Source organism: Cydia fagiglandana, chromosome 9 (genome assembly GCF_963556715.1).
Source record: "Cydia fagiglandana chromosome 9, ilCydFagi1.1, whole genome shotgun sequence".
Lineage (NCBI taxonomy): Eukaryota > Metazoa > Arthropoda > Insecta > Lepidoptera > Tortricidae > Cydia > Cydia fagiglandana.
Window position 1 is genome coordinate 7,524,347 of NC_085940.1, and position 17,836 is coordinate 7,542,182.

At 41.6% G+C, this 17,836-nt stretch overlaps 2 protein-coding genes and 2 long non-coding RNA genes across 4 annotated transcripts; 1 reads left to right on the plus strand and 3 right to left on the minus strand.

Annotated features, from left to right (window-relative positions):
* Positions 1-429: 429 nt before the first annotated feature.
* On the minus strand, positions 430-2,075 carry LOC134667277 (putative ATP synthase subunit f, mitochondrial). Its single transcript, XM_063524616.1, has 4 exons — positions 1,917-2,075; positions 1,743-1,841; positions 1,474-1,590; positions 430-609 (listed from the first exon to the last, which is right to left on the minus strand). Exons 1-4 carry the CDS (start codon positions 1,993-1,995, stop codon positions 581-583), a joined length of 324 nt encoding a protein of 107 aa, XP_063380686.1. The 5' UTR covers positions 1,996-2,075; the 3' UTR covers positions 430-580.
* A 164-nt stretch (positions 2,076-2,239) lies between these two features.
* LOC134667232 (26S proteasome non-ATPase regulatory subunit 4) lies at positions 2,240-3,531 on the plus strand. The gene has a single exon (XM_063524558.1). It carries the CDS (start codon positions 2,332-2,334, stop codon positions 3,418-3,420), a length of 1,089 nt encoding a protein of 362 aa, XP_063380628.1. The 5' UTR covers positions 2,240-2,331; the 3' UTR covers positions 3,421-3,531.
* Positions 3,532-6,243: 2,712 nt separating this feature from the next.
* LOC134667620 (uncharacterized) lies at positions 6,244-8,479 on the minus strand. The gene is made up of 3 exons (XR_010098665.1): positions 8,408-8,479; positions 7,247-7,339; positions 6,244-6,360 (listed from the first exon to the last, which is right to left on the minus strand). It is a non-coding gene; the product is annotated as an uncharacterized LOC134667620 (long non-coding RNA).
* Positions 8,480-10,604: 2,125 nt separating this feature from the next.
* On the minus strand, positions 10,605-15,341 carry LOC134667621 (uncharacterized). The gene is made up of 3 exons (XR_010098666.1): positions 15,220-15,341; positions 10,946-11,041; positions 10,605-10,706 (listed from the first exon to the last, which is right to left on the minus strand). It is a non-coding gene; the product is annotated as an uncharacterized LOC134667621 (long non-coding RNA).
* Positions 15,342-17,836: the final 2,495 nt, after the last annotated feature.

The following is a 17,836-nucleotide window of genomic DNA, read 5'->3' on the forward strand; positions in this document are numbered from 1 at the left end:
AAACTCAATGAGAATATAATCACTACTTTTATCGTTTTACTCAAGTTTTACTTAAAATGTCGTAAATGACAAACAATAAGACTATAGACCGTATAATTTTTTCTCTATTTATTAAATTCCAAAAAGTTAGACTAACATAAGGGTGCGACCAAACATGCGGCAATTCGCCGAGTGCCGTAAAAACAATTTTTTTTTTCAGGGATAATGACGAGTCCCGCCGTGTTGCTACAAATATTTTATTATTTATGCTTTTTTTGCGATTATATAGAAATATTGAAAAGGTTGTAATGTAGCAGTGTTCAAGAGGAATTAGGTTCAATATAATATTAACTATAGTTGGACATTTATAGCACTCTACCATTGTAGATACCTTATGTACTCTGCAATAAAAACAGGGTAGCCCAAGGTAGTATAAAATGATAATAAAAATTGTGTTCACTCTAATAACTTTATTGCAGTAACTGTAGAATTCACTTTCCCTTACAATACAATCGTGATTTTAGCAGATGTTATCCAATACCCATACATAAACATAAATACAGTATTACTATCTGCTGATGGCTTGTTCCGATGACAATCTTTAGTGGTACTTGTAGTTCCTGTGGTGCTCTGAAATGGATAAATAAAAATATTAGATCAGAAAAATAACTTTAAACTAACTAAAAAGAAGAGACTTATTTTTTTATGATATAGGAGGCAAACAAGCAAACGGATCTCCTGATGGTAAGCGATTACCGCCACCATGGACACCCGCAACACCAGAGGGGTTGTAAGTGCGTTGCCGGCATTTAAGATGGCAGTACACTCTTTTCCTGGAGGTTTCAAGGTGTTTAGTGATATTTTATCCTTTAGTTCCAACTGTGTGTGGTGATATGAATATATTTTTGACAAGTTTTCTATTAACTTAGCATTTTTAGTTATGTATGGTCTACTACAAAAATATGTCCATAAAAGTGATACAGTATTTCCCAACTAATGATCATAATATGAATGAAAATATCCGAATTTGTGTGATATAATAATATAAATATTGTAGAAGAGATTCTTAACCCTTAAAAAGCTAAAAACATCAACTACAACTGACTAGTGCAGCTACAGCCCAATATCAACCTTGGTGCTTTCCAACAAGGTTTACAATTACGCGTCGCGCAATAGATGTGGCGTTCAAAGGGTTAAAAGCTATTTGGGCTGGAGCAATACCAAAATAAATTTAGTTCTAAACTATTTGTAGCTAAGAAAAAAAAATTAGTCACAGAATACTTCTAGTAAACTCTAAGTAGAAAATAATTTATTGCTTCTATAGGATCTTTAAAAAACGGGATAAGTCAAAGGTCTTATTTTGGATTACAGTAACAGAAATTGCATTAATCCCTTCATCTCCATCTTTTTTTTTCTTTTTTTTATATCAAAAACACATTTTTATAGTATGTCTGTAGTTTTCCATTTTTACTACATGTTTATGAAAGAACTTACTCATCTTTCCGTAGTTGATAGTGTAGAAGAAGATCATGTTGGCCACCACAAGCTGGAAGAAGGGTGCGGCAGTCATCCTCTTAGGCTGCATGTACTTGTGCTGCCAGCTCCACCAGGCTAAACCAACATAAATCACGTTAACGTATACATTTCCTTTTACAAAACCAACTTTATCAACCCTGAAGGTAGTTTTAGGGGTTGTATAGTTAGGTTTCAATGACATTGCGCCATAACCTATACAAAACTACAACTATAATATCATACGCTACCTCGGCTGCAAGCGCCCATGAAGGCCGAGGGAGTCTTGTTCCTGCGACCCAGCCATGCTCCGATTTCGCTCAGTTTCAGCTGGCCGAACGGAGTGTCAGCTGAAAAGTGGAAAAATAATTATGTAATCGAGCGTTGTAAATTGAATGACGAAAATTTTGTGTAAATTCACTTACGCTTTCCGTAGTAACGAGCAGGGTCGTAAGGCCCGTGCACAGCCGGGTTATATTCTTTAGGATAGTCGCCGAAACCCATTATTATTTTGTAATCGACCAAATTATTCCTAAAGAAATTTGGTCGACGAAAATGACAATCGCAGACTATAGACAACGATATATTTTTTTTTTAATTGATTATTCAGAATTTCTGATTGTCTATGCTTTATTAAGGTGATTACACATGTAACTAAAAAACGTTTAGAATGCCATACTTCCGCGTTTTAAACTATATCTTAAACGTCACTCAAGTGTCATTACATTATTAAAAAACAATATCGTTGTCTATGATTATACAGCAAATTTCATTGACTTCATTGTTGAGTGTCCGACTTTTTCTATCTCTCGTAAATATAAACCGAATAAAGTTGAAAAAATGGTCCTCGAAAGTACTATGATATGTGTTGATAACAGTGACTACATGCGAAATGGAGACTTCCTACCAACACGCCTCCAGGCTCAACAAGATGCCGTAAATTTGGTATGTCATTCCAAAACAAGATCGAATCCAGAGAATAATGTAGGATTATTGACACTCGCTAACGTCGAAGTGCTGGCCACGCTGACCAGCGATGTTGGCCGCATCCTTTCCAAGCTTCACCGTGTGCAACCGAATGGTGATATCAACCTGCTGACTGGAATCAGAATTGCCCACTTGGCACTGAAGCACCGTCAGGGCAAGAACCACAAAATGCGCATCGTCGTGTTCGTCGGCTCGCCGGTCCACACCGACGAGAAGGAGCTCGTCAAACTAGCAAAGAGGCTGAAGAAAGAGAAAGTAAACTGTGACGTTGTGTCTTTTGGAGAGGATGCTGAGAATAATCCATTGCTAACAACTTTTGTCAACACCCTTAATGGCAAAGACAATACTACAGGGGGCAGCCACCTTGTTTCCATTCCTGCTGGTAATTGTGTGGTTCTCTCTGAAGCCCTAATCTCGAGCCCACTGATTGGTGGAGATGGTGCTGGCCCATCAGGTTCTGGACTGTCTCCATTCGAATTTGGAGTTGATCCTAATGAAGATCCAGAATTGGCTCTAGCTTTGCGTGTGTCTATGGAGGAACAGAGACAGCGCCAGGAGGAGGAGTCCCGGCGCCAGCAGGCTAACACTGAAGGTGAGGCTCCTAAGGCTGGGGAAACACAAGATAGTGGCATGGAGCGGGCTCTGGCCATGTCTTTGGGCCGGGAGGCCATGGAATTGTCAGAAGAGGAGCAAATAGCCTTGGCCATGCAGATGAGCATGCAACAAGATGCCCCTGCAGCTGAGGAGAGCATGGATGTCTCTGAGGAATATGCTGAAGTCATGAATGACCCTGCCTTCCTCCAGAGTGTTCTTGAGAACCTACCTGGTGTAGATCCACAGAGCGAGGCTATCCGGAATGCCATGTCTACCATCAAGAAAGACAAGGATGAGAAAGATGACAAGGATAAAGATTCAAAAGGCTCAGGTTCAGGTTCTAAATAAAATATTTTTTTTACAATGTTTTAATGATACATTATGCTTGTAAACTTTAACCTTAGACACCACTGTGTAACTACAACATAAATTTATGGAATACAGAAGTACTATTAAAAATATTGTTTATTGTGGCCAGGAGATCCAATTTAGACCCTCAATTTTGTCAAATTCTGAAACAAAAAGTTTTTTTAGGTAAACATATTGAAGCAAAAGCTAAGCCAAAATACAGTGAAATCCGCTTAATACTATGTATTTGGTACAATTTCCCATATAATAAACCATTTCACACTGGTCTCTGCAACTTTTTCTTCCTCATTACATGCTTAATATGCTTCCTCACTTAACACTTATGGTGCTGGGCGCCCTGTTTTCAGTACAAAATGAACACAGTTGTTCTTGGCAGTGAATGTGTTAACACACTCACTGCGGCACTGGGCCAAAAGACCTGATACAGAGTAAAGTTAGTTACAAGTTATACTAATTGCCGCAGTGAATGTAGTAACCGGTTCGTTGCGTCTTCCATTTTCGAAAACTTTTGGCTGTGGCGGCGAACAATAATTTCATGACGCGAAAGGCGTGCCATCATATTTTATGACATAAGGCACGCCTGTCGTGTCATGAAATTATCGTACCACACGTTAAAAACAATGATGACACATCCGCACTGAAACGGTTAAGGGGTGTGTTTGGTGTGGTCCCTTCAGAATCTTAAAGAGGGTTTTACTGCATACAAAATAAGTCTGGCAGTTGATTCAATTAACCCTTTTCCAGACTGCACCAATCTACAAGGTTTTCCCGAAAAACCCAATATTCCAATCCAGCTTTGATGATTCATTCGAAGACAAGTCAATTTTCCCGATAGTGTAATCTAATTTGAATCTTAAATCGGAATGTTATAGTTGCAATTCTAGTGGCACGTATGTGGTCGATAAATCGTACTATGCCTGGAAAAGGGTTAAAGAGATTCAACTATGCCTATTGTAAGTTGCATTGCTACTATACATATAAGCAAGTTAATTAGTCTGTAAGGTTGTAACTATATTGAAACACATACAGTATTTTTGTCTTTACTAATGAATTGGTTGACATTTTATTGAGTTAAAATACAAATTGGAACAAAATAATACTGATAGTATATCTAACATACTCTTCATTGACATGTTTTAGGTTTAGTTTTAAAGGATTACTAAGTCCTTGTGTGCACTTTGTACAGTCAGCAGCAGAAGTTGTTAAGCGGGCCGGGTGTTTAATATGATCTTGACGCGACTTTATTGTTAAAAGATAATTATCTTCATTCTCTAATGAGCGTCTCAAGACTCAAGGTGATTTTAAACACCTCGCACGCTTAGCAACTTCTGCTGCTGACTGTACTATGAAGTGCGGCCCATGTGTAATGTGCCAACAGTTCATGAATAAGCAGGTCCACAAAAAACGAGTTGCCTTGCGAGGAAATTACGCGCGCTGTGTAAAGATGTGCCAAGCGTCATGGCCGTACGTGCGTTTGCCTGAGTCAAAGCACATCATCACAATGTACACACAGCTGCAAAAGTGCATATCCATTATTTTAATGGAATTCATTCCTAAAGTATGCCCTTTTACTTATGCAGCTGTGTGTACATTGCGGTCGCGAAGCGGTCCTTTACGGTACGGGTAAAGTTATGGCTGTTGGCGCTTACGCTCTTATTAACGCCGCTCCAATATTATTGCGATGTAAGTGCCAGCCGTCATAAGGTACCTTTTCATGGAACGTCACAAATGGTCCACAATATAAATTGATTGATTACTTGACTGGCTCTGGTACTGCTTGGTCTGGAACTTCATTTTCGATTGACGTATCATCATTTTTCTCATCTCCTCACGCAACGGTTCCGGTTTCCTGGGAATAACGTCTGAAATAGAGGACATCATCAGTTGGCAAGGTACCTAAGAATTTCATAATTAGTTGCACTTTAAATTGCCTATCGGGAGCGTGCATGAACTGTAGACGGCAGCACAGAAGCCCCATTATGTCAAGTTTCCATTTTTGGATTTAAGCCACTAGATGGCAGATCCTATTAGGGGTCATCCATTAATTACATCACACGTTTAGGGGGAGGGAGGGAGTCAAGAAAATGTGACATATTGTGACATGGGGGAGGGGGGAGACACAAACTTTGTGACGTCACTTTAACTTCATCAGTAACCGAAAATTTATTTCAATTATTTTATTCGCTGTACATTTAAATAACAAGTTTTTAAAACGATAATCGTTTTTTTTTCGGTTAATTTTCTTTCCTAAGCAGTTTTAGGTTATAAAATTACTAACATTTATATCGTCAAAAATATTTTGATAAAATATTAGTAATACTTAGGTACTTACTTAATTCAATTTGGCGATTTCGTAGAAAAAATGTGACGTCACACTGGGGGGGGAGGGGTTTGCCAAATGTGACCAAGTGTGACAAGGAGGGGGGGGGGGTCAAAAAACCTAGAAATTCGTGTGACGTAATTAATGGATGACCCCTTATGCGAAATAGAGCCAGCGTGAAGTGTAGGAGCAGCATCTGTTTAGAAGCGTGAATTGTTTTGGTTTTTACGTCACGACTCATGAGATGGCAGACCCTCCAACTCCAAACACGCATGTTATAAAAAACAAGCAAGTTGGAATTAAATACCGTATTTTCGTTCCTCAACTTTGATGTAGATGGCGACACTTAATGAAGTCTTAAAACGATAATATATATAGACCTTAAAAAATCGAAATCTCATGCGATTGGTTGTAAGTTCTGTGGAACTCAAGTTACTCGACGCCTGTCCTAGGGTTTAAAGTTCATCTAAGTACATACATACTTATCTTACATCCTTCTTCAAACCCTTGATTTCGACGTAAGAAACGGCTGCGGGCTTGGTTTATCTCCTCCCTTGTTCTGTTTCTTCGTTCAGATTTCTGAGAAATACTGTCGATGTCTACAAAAAACAAGACCGAAGTGATCCCATAAGTGATCCGTAAACAAAGTTTTGAACGGAACACTAAAAATTAAGGGTTTTCCAACCTAAGTTATTTGTGAGATACTGACAGGTGGGATAAGAGGAACTATGGGGGAAGTTGGACACTTGTAGGGACAATAAACAGTTAGAGACACTTAAAAATATTAAAAACTAAATTAAATGATAATAAGTGACGTCCCACGGGTAATGGTACCTTAGGCGGTTGGCGCTTACGCTATTATTAACGCCGCTCCAATATTATTGCGGCGCTATGCGACGTAAGCGCCGGCCGCCATAAGGTACCTTTTTCCGTGGAAAGTCACTAAAGCTAAGGTGGCGACTACGAAATGACTCGCTTTTTGGTCAAAAAACTGATGTATGGAGTTACCACTCTTTCTTTATCAATCAATCAATATTTTATTTGTCATAATACGGTTTACATGGGGTCTTAATACTCTTAGGCCCATTTGCACCATCCCACTAACCCACTAAGGCCCACTTGCACCATTCCACTAATCCGGGTTTAACCGGTTAAACTTGGCGTTACAATGGTTACCAGTACAATTTGACACTAGGTTAACGGTTTAACAGCTTAATCCCAGGTTAGTGGAATGGTGCAAGTGAGCCTAAACGGTTTAACCGTCAACCCAGTGTCAAATTGTACTGGTAACCATGGTAACTCCAGGTTTATGGTTAACCTCGGGTTAGTGGAATGGTGCAAGTGGGCCTTAATCTAATTAATAATAGTACACGCGTATTCAACTTGCATGCAGGTGTACAAATATTGCATCGTTCTATACAATAGGTCAAATTTACTTAAATAACTCTTTGTTAATAACTAATAACCTAATAATAATTGAATTACCATGAACTTGGAGTTCGTGCTCAAGTTTTTTTTTCAATATGTAATAGGAGCTTTCGATGTCCGATAAAGGTGTGAAACTTTTTTTTGGTGAACCTAAAAAATAAATAATCGTGGTTAAAGATGGGTCACGTAGTATGGCTATGGTCCCTGATATATATACTCGTAGCGTAACCCGTCATCTACATCTAAAGCCCCCTCCAGACTATGCGCGCGATTCGCGCACGAGTGTGGAGGAGGCTTAAGGGCTCCTCTACACGATAGGCTAGCGCCGGCCACTCCAAGGGACGCACCCATGCGGTAGAATTCATCGATTTTGACCCCCCCCCCCCCCCCCCCCAAATCATCCTAAAATCATGCTTCGTATGACCCCGTTTCCTCCTACGTCATGCTACCATTATCCAGACCCCCCCCCCCTAATTTGAAATGATGTTTGGCGAATGTATGAATTGAACCTAACGCATAAATGTCCCTTGGAGTGGCCGGCGTTGGCCCATCGTGTAGAGGAGCCATAGGAAGACCCAGATCATTTTAAATCTACAATTTGAACCTAATTTGACCTTCTGTGACCTGGCGGATGCCTCTGGCGGCCTAGGTATTAGCCAAGGTGATAATTACACCCCGTTATCTAATGCTCAGTTTGGGGGCAAATAGTAATGTTGCTTCACATTATTAGTCGATTCATATTTATCTATAAAGGGTTGTTTGTCAAAATAAAATTCTTATTTTGTGAATGCTCTAGACATTCATTCTAGATATTGATTATCGCAACTGCCCCATCACTTGCCCCCAAACTGAGCATTAGATAACGGGGTGTAGTGATAATCAAGAATAATATCCCCGTTTATCCTCGGGGTATCGTCTTGGGTCGTCCCATTCGTTTTTCGTCAAGTTCTTAAATTAGTCTTCTTCTGCTTTCGTCACTCATTCTACATTGAAAGCCAGCGACGATTGTGATGAATGTAGAATGAGTGACGAAAGCAGAATAGGACTAATTTAAGAACTTGACGAAAAACGAATGGGACGACCCAAGACGATACCATCCTCGGCCACACGACCACCGCCGAAGGTATACGAGGCGGGGATAAATGGGAATAATTCATATGTAGGCACCTATTCCCATCTGTGCCCGGCCGGTGAGCGTAGAATCCGGACTACTTTTACCTGAGCGTGTAGAGCTAATTGAAGATACTCCTCCGACTGCAAAATAATTATTAGCTCGTAAATACATAAATAAATTAAAAGATTTTATAATTCAGAAAGTAGTGCAAAATATCGCTTATCTCGCGGTAACTAGGTTAATTGCAAGTTTGCAACGCATTGCACGGCAGAGCGCCATTTAATTTCGCTGTCAAATTTGCGGCTACAATATTTTGCACCATTGTTTAGTTTTCCATTGCATTAGCAAATCTTGTCATTAATACTGGATATTGTTAGATGCCGCGAATATTGGTGTATTAGCAGTAAACCGAATATTCGGCCATATCTCGGCCGAAGCGCCGAATATGAATAAAGTATTCGGTAAAACATGTGTTTCGAGTCACATTCGTTAAGTAGCTAACACACTATCGCACCGCACCAAGGTCATTGAGGGACGCACCCATAAGTAAGAGGAAGAAAGCTCTCCCTCTTACTTATGGGTGGGTCCCTCAATGACCTTGGTGCGGTGCGATAGTGTGTTAGCTACCTTATTGAACTCGTCGCGTACACGGTACACGGACATTGTTTGCTAAGTACATGAAAGCGGTTATAGCCCAGGGCTATAACCGCGAAAATCGAAATTCGCAAATTGCGGGCATTTTTCTCTGTCACTCTAATTACGTCTTCGTTGGAGTAAAAGAGAAAGATCCCCGCAATTTGCGAATTTCGGTTTTCGCGGTAGCCGTTCTGTACAGCGATGTGACACGCGATTAGTTAACGAGTTCGCATCACGCGCGCGATTGGTTGATGAGTTCGCATCACGCGCGCGATTGGTTGATGAGTTCGCATCACGCGCGCGATTGGCGCAACTAGTTGCGTTAGACTGCACGATTGACTCGAATTCGTAAGTGACACCGCTGAACTATACTTGCCGCAAAACTAACTGGCCCCTGAGATCATAATGCTATCTCCTTTACCCTTGTTAAGATCGTTAAGATCAACCAAGAGTGAAAGAGATGGCATTATGACCTGACTCGCCACTTAGTTTTGCGGCAAGTGTAGTACTATTTTTATGTTAGTGCTTGTAAGGCCAGTCCTGTGATATATTCTCTGACATTAGGTGTAAAATGCATTCGAAATTCGGCCGAGTATAGTTTCAATAATTTCAGGTGAATTTTTCGGGCTCGGACCCTAATTTGTTAAACAAAAGATATTGTTTCCTTTATGCAGTGGTTACAATGCTTACTGCTAATAGCCCCGACGTAAGTAACGGGAACAAACCCATTTAAAAAGCAAATTTACCATTCTAATTATATGGTTCAAATTCTTGAATCCGCTCATTCGGAGATATCAAATTTTTGCTATCTCTAAAAACAAGACCACCCTAATTGTTATCTGAACAAGCTGTCATATGAATTTGAACCTTAATACTATCACGATAGTTGCTTTTTAAACGACATGGTTGGATGGAAATCAAGAATAATACGTTTTTAACAATTCACTTACATATTTTTTTATAAAAAAAAGGATCAACGTGGGATTAGTAAAATTAAACAATTACCAATTGTTCCAGGCGAGGAAATAAAGACACTATTTTTCCATTTTGTTTCCACCCAGTTGTTCGTGAGACGGGAACGCAGAGGAGTATACCACTTTTCTGCACTAGAGCATAAACGTATCACTTTCTGCGCACCTTTTAAGCCTCCTCCACACTCGTGCGCGAATCGCGGCGCGAAGCCGCCAACGTGAGTGTGGCGTCGATTTTCGCAGACAGCGAAATCGACTCCACACTCGCGTTCGCGGCTTCGCCCGCGATTCACGCGCATAGTCTGGAGGGGGCTTTAGAACAACAACGACCCACTTTCAGAGCATGAGATATGAAAAGGTTTTTGTTTAACGGATTAATACCCGAACTCGAAAAATTCACCTGAGATTATTCAAACTATACCTATTCGGCGAAGTGACCGAATAGTTGCAGAATATCATAGCTTCTCTATTTTTTTACATTTTATTAAATATTATTTTTGTTATGTTGGGGTAAAAAACCGGGCAAGTGCGAGTCGGACTCGCGCACGAAGGGTTCCGTACTATAAAGCAAATCACCCATCCAAGTACTGACCACGCCCGACGTTGCTTAACTTTGGTCAAAAATCACGTTTAGTGTATGGGAGCCCCACTTAAATCTTTGGGTACGGAACCCTAAAAAGAACACTAAACTTACTGCTACGGGTACGGGTATAAGAGGGAGTAGGGTACGGGTTGATCATCAGTCTCTTGTTTGTTGTTTTGAGTAATGGCTGACCGTAACCCTCATTAGACTTGTCTGAAAAGTAGAAATTGAATGCATCATTTGAGCTCTGTCATGTCCTCATGCCTTCTATCGATATTAACCTCTAGCCGCCCATACGTCAAACCTTGCCAAGAAAAAATTAAATTTTATTTTGTCAACACAAAGTTCAAATTAGAATGGAACAGGAGAGCTTTTTATAGGTCTCTGGGCGGCTAGAGGTTAAAGAACCGAAACAGCAAAATACGCAATAATTATTTAAAAAAGTTACATACTTAATTTGCAATTATCCACAACGTAAGCTTTACATGAATTTGTTTTAAAATTGTCCTGTCTGTTTTCCATCTTCCTGGCTTCGTTGGAGACATTTGCTGGAAATAATAAAAAAAAACCTATATCTTCGTAATAGTACCTATATCTATACAGTTATATTGGTTTTATTAAAAGAACTTTGCTCTTTGGTAATAGGTAATCTGCCGGCCTAGCCAAGATTACAATCGCTATCGCTTCGACAGCGAAAAGCATTTTGTCTCTCTATCACTTTTCCATATTAGTGCGACAGTGACAGTTGCCTTTCGATCGCTACGGAGCGTAAGTGTTCGGCATCTTGGCTACGCGGCCTGGGTACATTTTGACGAAACCTGCGTTGTAGATTTAAGTAAGATAATAACGGGGATAGTGGAAGGTGCTGGGTTTAACATACGGCGTTGCGTGAACAAGAGATTTCCTTTGGCAGGATTGGTCCTTAGGACCCAAGGACGAATTTAAGAAGTGGAGCCACCGAGATTTTTAGTGTAAATTTTCAGGGGGGGGGGGGAGGGGGCTCTCTACTTGATCTTGATATCTATGTCATTTTAAGCTACTAGGCCAAGTTTGGTATCGTTTTCGTATAAACCGTGGATGCCGAATTCATTTATAATATCATAATGACACCATTCCGAAGTAAAAACACATAAAATATGAAAAAAATATTTTTATTATTCCTCTTCACGCCTAAACCGCTAAACCAATTTAGTTAAAATTTGGTACAGAGATAGTTTGAGTCCCAGGGAATAACATAGCATACTTTTAATCTCAAAAATCAACCCCTAAAAGTGTGAAAAGGGAGGTGGAAATTTGTATGGGGATCCGCTGAACCCGTAGGATAGTTTTAATTAAAAAAACCCTGCCCTGCTTGTGCTTCTTCCACTTTTTCGGGAGCTGGGGCTTGAAGTGAACTCCGGTAAATGTGAGTTTTTTCCTTGCAGTGCCAACTCACAGCCTTCCTTCTCTTTGTTCTCTGCCCTACTCCCTGGCCTCAAGGAGTTATCTACCCAGAATTTTAACCTTTTGGGTTCCCCGATGTTCCCCGCAGCTATACCTGAAGCCTTCAAGGTGAGAGAGCAGCTTCTTAAGTCCGCTGGTGAGAGGCTGAAAAAGCTCTCGGCTCATGTGGCACTTACTTTGCTAAGGTCCTGCTTTGCCGTTCCCAAGGTGATGTACTTTCTGCGTACTGTACCTGCCTGGCTGCACCCCGGCCATGTGGACTCGTTCGACCTGGTGGTGAAGGAGTGTGCTGAGGGTGTGCTGAATGTCTCTCTAAATCCAGACCAGTGGGACTTGGCTTCGTTGCCTATACGGAGTGGCGGAATTGGCATACGGCGCGTGCGGGATGTGTGTCTTCCGGCTTTCCTGGCGTCGGCGGCGGGGGCCATGGACCTTGTCACTAAGATTTTATCGTTAGATGGTGGCAAGGCAGAAATACCTTTCGCTTCCGCTGCGTTGTCGGCCTGGGAGGCTCTCAACCCGGGTGCGTCAGTGCCTGAACAACCGTTCCGTCAGCGCTTGTGGGACGAGGTCGGGATTAAGCGTTTGTTCGACTGCCTTTTAGGCAAAGCTTCTGGTGCAGAAAGAGCCAGACTGAACGCGGCTTCGGCGCCAGAATCTGGGGCTTGGCTGCACGCCCTTCCCTCCCCGAATTTAGGCACCCTGCTCGACGACGACTCGTTGCGGGTGGCCGTTGCTCTTCGTCTGGGCTGCGATGTTTGTCAACCACATCTATGCATCTGCGGGTCCATGGTGGAGAGTAACGGGCACCACGCTTTGAGCTGTTGCCGATGCGCGGGAAGGTTCCCACGCCACCACGCGTTGAACGACATTGTTCGAAGGGCGCTGGTGTCAGCCAATGTCCCGTGTGTGCTGGAGCCGCCGGGCCTCAGTCGGTCAGATGGCAAAAGACCGGACGGTTTGACTCTGGTGCCGTGGGAGAAAGGAAAGTGCCTTTTGTGGGACGCCACCTGCGTCAGCACATTTGCCGCCACGCACCTTGGCCGCACTGTGAGGTCGGCAGGTGCAGCCGCTGAGCAGGCGGCGTCCCTTAAGAGGGACAAGTACTCGGGGTTAACGAACTACTTGTTCGTTCCCTTGGCTGTGGAGACATCGGGGTGTTGGTGCGCGGAGGCGAAAACCTTTCTCTGGGAGCTGGGGCGTCGCCTGCGGCAGAGGGGTCTCGACCCCCGCTCCGGGTTGTTCCTGGCGCAGAGGTTGTCCATCGCGGTTCAACGCGGTAACGCGGCAAGTGTGATGGGCACCTTTGCGCCGGGGGCGATGCGGGGTGGGTTGTTTGAATAGTTTTTTAGGTTAGTTTAAGTTTAGGTTTAGATGTAATTTATAGTTTTAGATTTCGTAGTTTTTAAGTGAAATTAATGTTTATTAAAATATGAATTGTGAATATTGCCGAGCAGTGTCCGCGATTTAGATAATAGCAACAAGCAATCCCTTTATCATTATTTTAACTTAAACATATATATTTAACATTCGCTTTGTATTTAAATAGGTATTATAGATTTAAAAAAAACTGTCAAAAGTGAAAAGGAAAGTGTAAGATTGCACGGGGAATCAATAACGGCTGAACCGATTGAGATGAAATCTATGTCTACATCTTTGATTTAGTTGAAAATGATACAAAACTTGACAAAGAACCTATACTTAAAAAAATATTAACCTCAGACGTCACCGACCCTTAAAACCTGCATCAAAAATCTGGGTGGCTCCACTTCTTAAATACATCTTAGGAACATAAAGATTGATTTTGCCAAAGGAAATCTCTTGTTCAGTGAAAGCCGTAGTTGACCTTTTTATGGCCTGAGCACACTCCACTAGGAGGCGTTTAGGTGTATAATTTGTTAAGGGCAGGTAACCCGTGCGAAGGCGGGACGGATCGCTAGTAATCATATCAAAATGTACCTATAGTTTGAATAATCTCAGGTGAATTTTTCGGGCTCGGACCCTAATTTGTTAAACAAAAGATGACAAAAGATATTGTTTCCTTTATGCAGTGGTTACAATGCTTACTGCTAATGGCCCCGACGTAAGTAACGGGAACAAACCCATTTAAAAAGCAAATTTACCATTCTAATTATATGGTTCAAATTCTTGAATCCGCTCATTCGGAGATAACACGTTTTTGCTATCTCTAAAAACAAGACCACCCTAATTGTTCTCTGAACAAGCTGTCATATGAATTTGAACCTTAATACTATCACGATAGTTGCTTTTTAAACCACATGGTTGCTTTGGCACGTGGCTGTAGACCGCTCTTAAAAGAAACAAAGGCTTTTGTTTAACGGATTAGCACCCGAACTCGAAAAATTCACCTGAGATTATTCAAACTATACTTCAGACTGAATTGGCCTACTATATAGGAAAGTAAAGTATATTAGGGTAGTTTTAAGGTGTTTGAAAGTAACGAAGTGTATCCATCAGTATCCAGAGGCCGTGAGTTCGGCTCTCACCCAAGACAGTAATTTTTCCACTTTTAAATTTATTCTAAGCTTAATAGCATCGTTCTCTTCAACTCTTAAGGTACATGTCGCTAGGGTCCTCTTGACCCATAATATGGTGGAAAGATTTGCTGGCTATGGATGAGTTCTTGGTGGCTCAGATGGCAGCGCATTGGAGTATCTACTGGATCCAGGGGCCGTGAGTTCACGTCTCACACAAAACAGTAATTTTTCCACTTTTAAATTTATTCTAAGCTTCGTTCGCAGACGTTTCTGCATGTTAAAAATTAAAATTAGTAACGAATAGCTACTATAGTTATTTGTTTTACAAGGGGGCAAAGTTGTTGTTTAACGCTCGTGCTAATATGGATACCCGAGCAAGCGAAAGATTCCAAAATTGAACCACGAGCGTCGCGAGTGGTTCGAAAAATGGAATCTTGAGCGTTGCGAGGGTTTCAAAGCACGAGGGTTAAACAAAATTTGCCCCCGAGTGAAACACAAAATTTTTCACCACACCAACCCGAAGCAAATATTAAATGTAAAATATCAAACAAAATCAAACCAAATCAAATCCAAATGAATGTTATTAAATATTTATCATCCAAAATCATCATTTAAAAGTCAATTCTACCAGCAAACATAAGAAAACAACTCAAAATTTGCATTTTATTACTTTGCCTCACATGTGGATAAAATGCAACTTTGCTATTCGTTTTTGAAGTGCAAAGTAATTTTTTCCGAGCTGGTGTGGTGAAAAAGTTTTTAATTTATGAGAGATTTACGTATACTTGATGGCTTCCACGAGACTCGCATGAACCCAGTAGTGGCCGAGGACCGGTTAGAGACATCCGACAGGAGGTCCTGGGCACGCTGGCTCAACTCGGTCGCTCTTTTACTCTGTTCTTGTGCTGTAATTATGAACAATGTACAGTGATGAGCTGCGAAATTGCATGGATCAATAATGGGGTTGGCCGGTTGAAGTTTTTAGCAGATGACGCCATCATAGCTTGCCCTGTCAATCACTAGAACTGTGTCAATTTTTTGTTTTTTTTTAATCCCTGGATGCCAGCCTATGATGGCGCCATCTATGCAAACCTTTGACAGTTGCCAACCCCATGAATTCATGATTAATTCGCAATGCAATTCTACAGCTCATGGTACTTAGGTAACCGCCAACATCAAAAGCTAATGGAATCGCTCGAATATGCAAGAACGAGAGAGTATTTTTCGATGTTCGCAGTTGGCCCTTTGGACCTCCTCCTCCTCTTTGCTTTGGCCTTTCGAAAGGCTGGTCAACGGGCGCTACCACTCTAAATTAGCATCCTAACAGCAATTTTCCGGTTCCATGTATACCTACCCTTAAAAATAAAAATAAATTTAGATAAGTACTTCCACAATTTCTAGTTGAGTTTAAGTGTAGAAATAAATATAAAATATGTAGGTGGTGCGCTGACGTGCCCAAAATGAGCCCGAGTAGCAAGAAAATAGACTTCTAGATAGGGTAGGTACGTGAGCCACCTAATGCCCCACATTCACACTCCTACCTTGTAGGCCGCCTCGTAGTCCGCCTCGTTGGGTAGGATTGTGTATGGGGGTTGCGGACTACGAGCCGTCCTACAAACGGCTAAACGGTAGGACGGCTCGTAGTCCGCAACCCCCATACAAGGGGCTTAAGGGCGCGCCAGAGAGTCGATCAGCTACAATCTTCACTCAGAGCACACAGTCGCTGTGGCAGATTGCCAGGAGCAGCATCATCATAAAGGATTTTTTTACATTTAAAATATTGTTACATAAAACGATGTCCTGAAATTTCCCAGCATATTGACTACATTTAGGTCAGGCAGCAAATAGGTATAGAGGGAAATGCTTGGGACAGATTTTTAACTTCGTAACTTTGTTTGGACTCGTAGGCCCTTGAGCGGGCGGGGGTTGGGGGTTTGATGGTCCCATTTTTCGGTTTTTCGCTTATAATATCTCAGAAACTATGCGTCCTTGTCACATGATCATTATACAAAATGAAAGCTGATTAAATTTGCTACAAGTTTGATATAGTCGAGTTTTTAGACCGGTAAATAAGTACCTAGCTTGTGTAGTTTTTGAGATATTCGGTCTTGAACGTCTGTAATTTTGCATTACATTTCCTACAATAATATTCACGGTGCTTACGAGGAAAGGAACCCGAAAGATTTTAACTGTTTATTGGGTAGTTTTAGTTATTACTAATCATATTTAAAGACTAAAATGTCCTTTCAACTTTGACGTTAACTTCGCACTCGCAAACTTCACGGTGATTTCGCAGTTTAGTTCGCGCCAAGATGGCTGAAAAGCATCAGCTGATCGAGTTTAACTGTCATTTATCTACAGGGCCCTTCAACACTCGTGCGCCAATCGCGGCGCGAAACCACGAACGCGAGTGTTGCGTCGATTTTGCAGATTGTTCGCGCCTTCGCGCGTTCTCGCGAACTAGCAAGACTCCACATTCTGGCTAGCTCCGCTGACGAGGGCCGAAAAACCGACTAAAAACGGGCAACAAGGCGCAAAGGCGTGAACAATCTTCGCGCCACGATTCGCGCACAAGTGTGGAGAGCCCGCTGTAGATAAATGACAGTTAAACTCGATCAGCTGATGCTTTTCAGCCATCTTGGCGCGAACTAAACTGCGAAATCACCAAGATATCGAAAAACTTGACTGAGTAAAACTTGGAGCAAATTTAATCAGCTTCGATTTTGTATAATGATCATGCCGTTAGAACGCATAGTTTCCGCAATATAAGTGAAAAAAATCGAAAAACGGAATCTCAAACTCCTCCGAAGGGAGGAAAGGGAGGAAAGGGGAAGCCCCGGCCTTTTGATATGTTCACCTCCTAACTAGTTCAATCAAAGTTACGAAGTCAAAAATTGTATTCCAAGCATTTCTCTCTATGCCTTTTTTTGAGAATTCGTTGTCTGGCCTAATTTTGAATTAGGTATTTCTTGTTATCATCAGCGAATTTTTTGTCAGAATTTGCCGCCCCTAATATTTCGCCGCCCTAGGCCCGGGCCTACTGTGCCTTATGGGAAATCCGCCACTGCGGCCATCGGACATCCATGACACCGGCCCGGCGACCGTAATGTAGGTACACATGATTTTAAAATGAGAGAGTTGATTGCACATGAGAAACTATATGTAGGTACCTAGTGTGACAGTGACAGAGAGTCGATTAGAATTGGACACATCCGATAGCAACTGCATGGGCTATAACCGTGAAAATTGAAGTTCACAAATTGCGGGCATCTTTCTCTGTCACTAAATATGCCTAATTCTTTAGAGTAAAAGAGAAAGATCCGTGCAATTTGAATATTTCAGTTTTCGCGGTAGGCCCTCAGGTCTACCACACGCTCGCTTAGCTTACTCGCTCGTTTATGT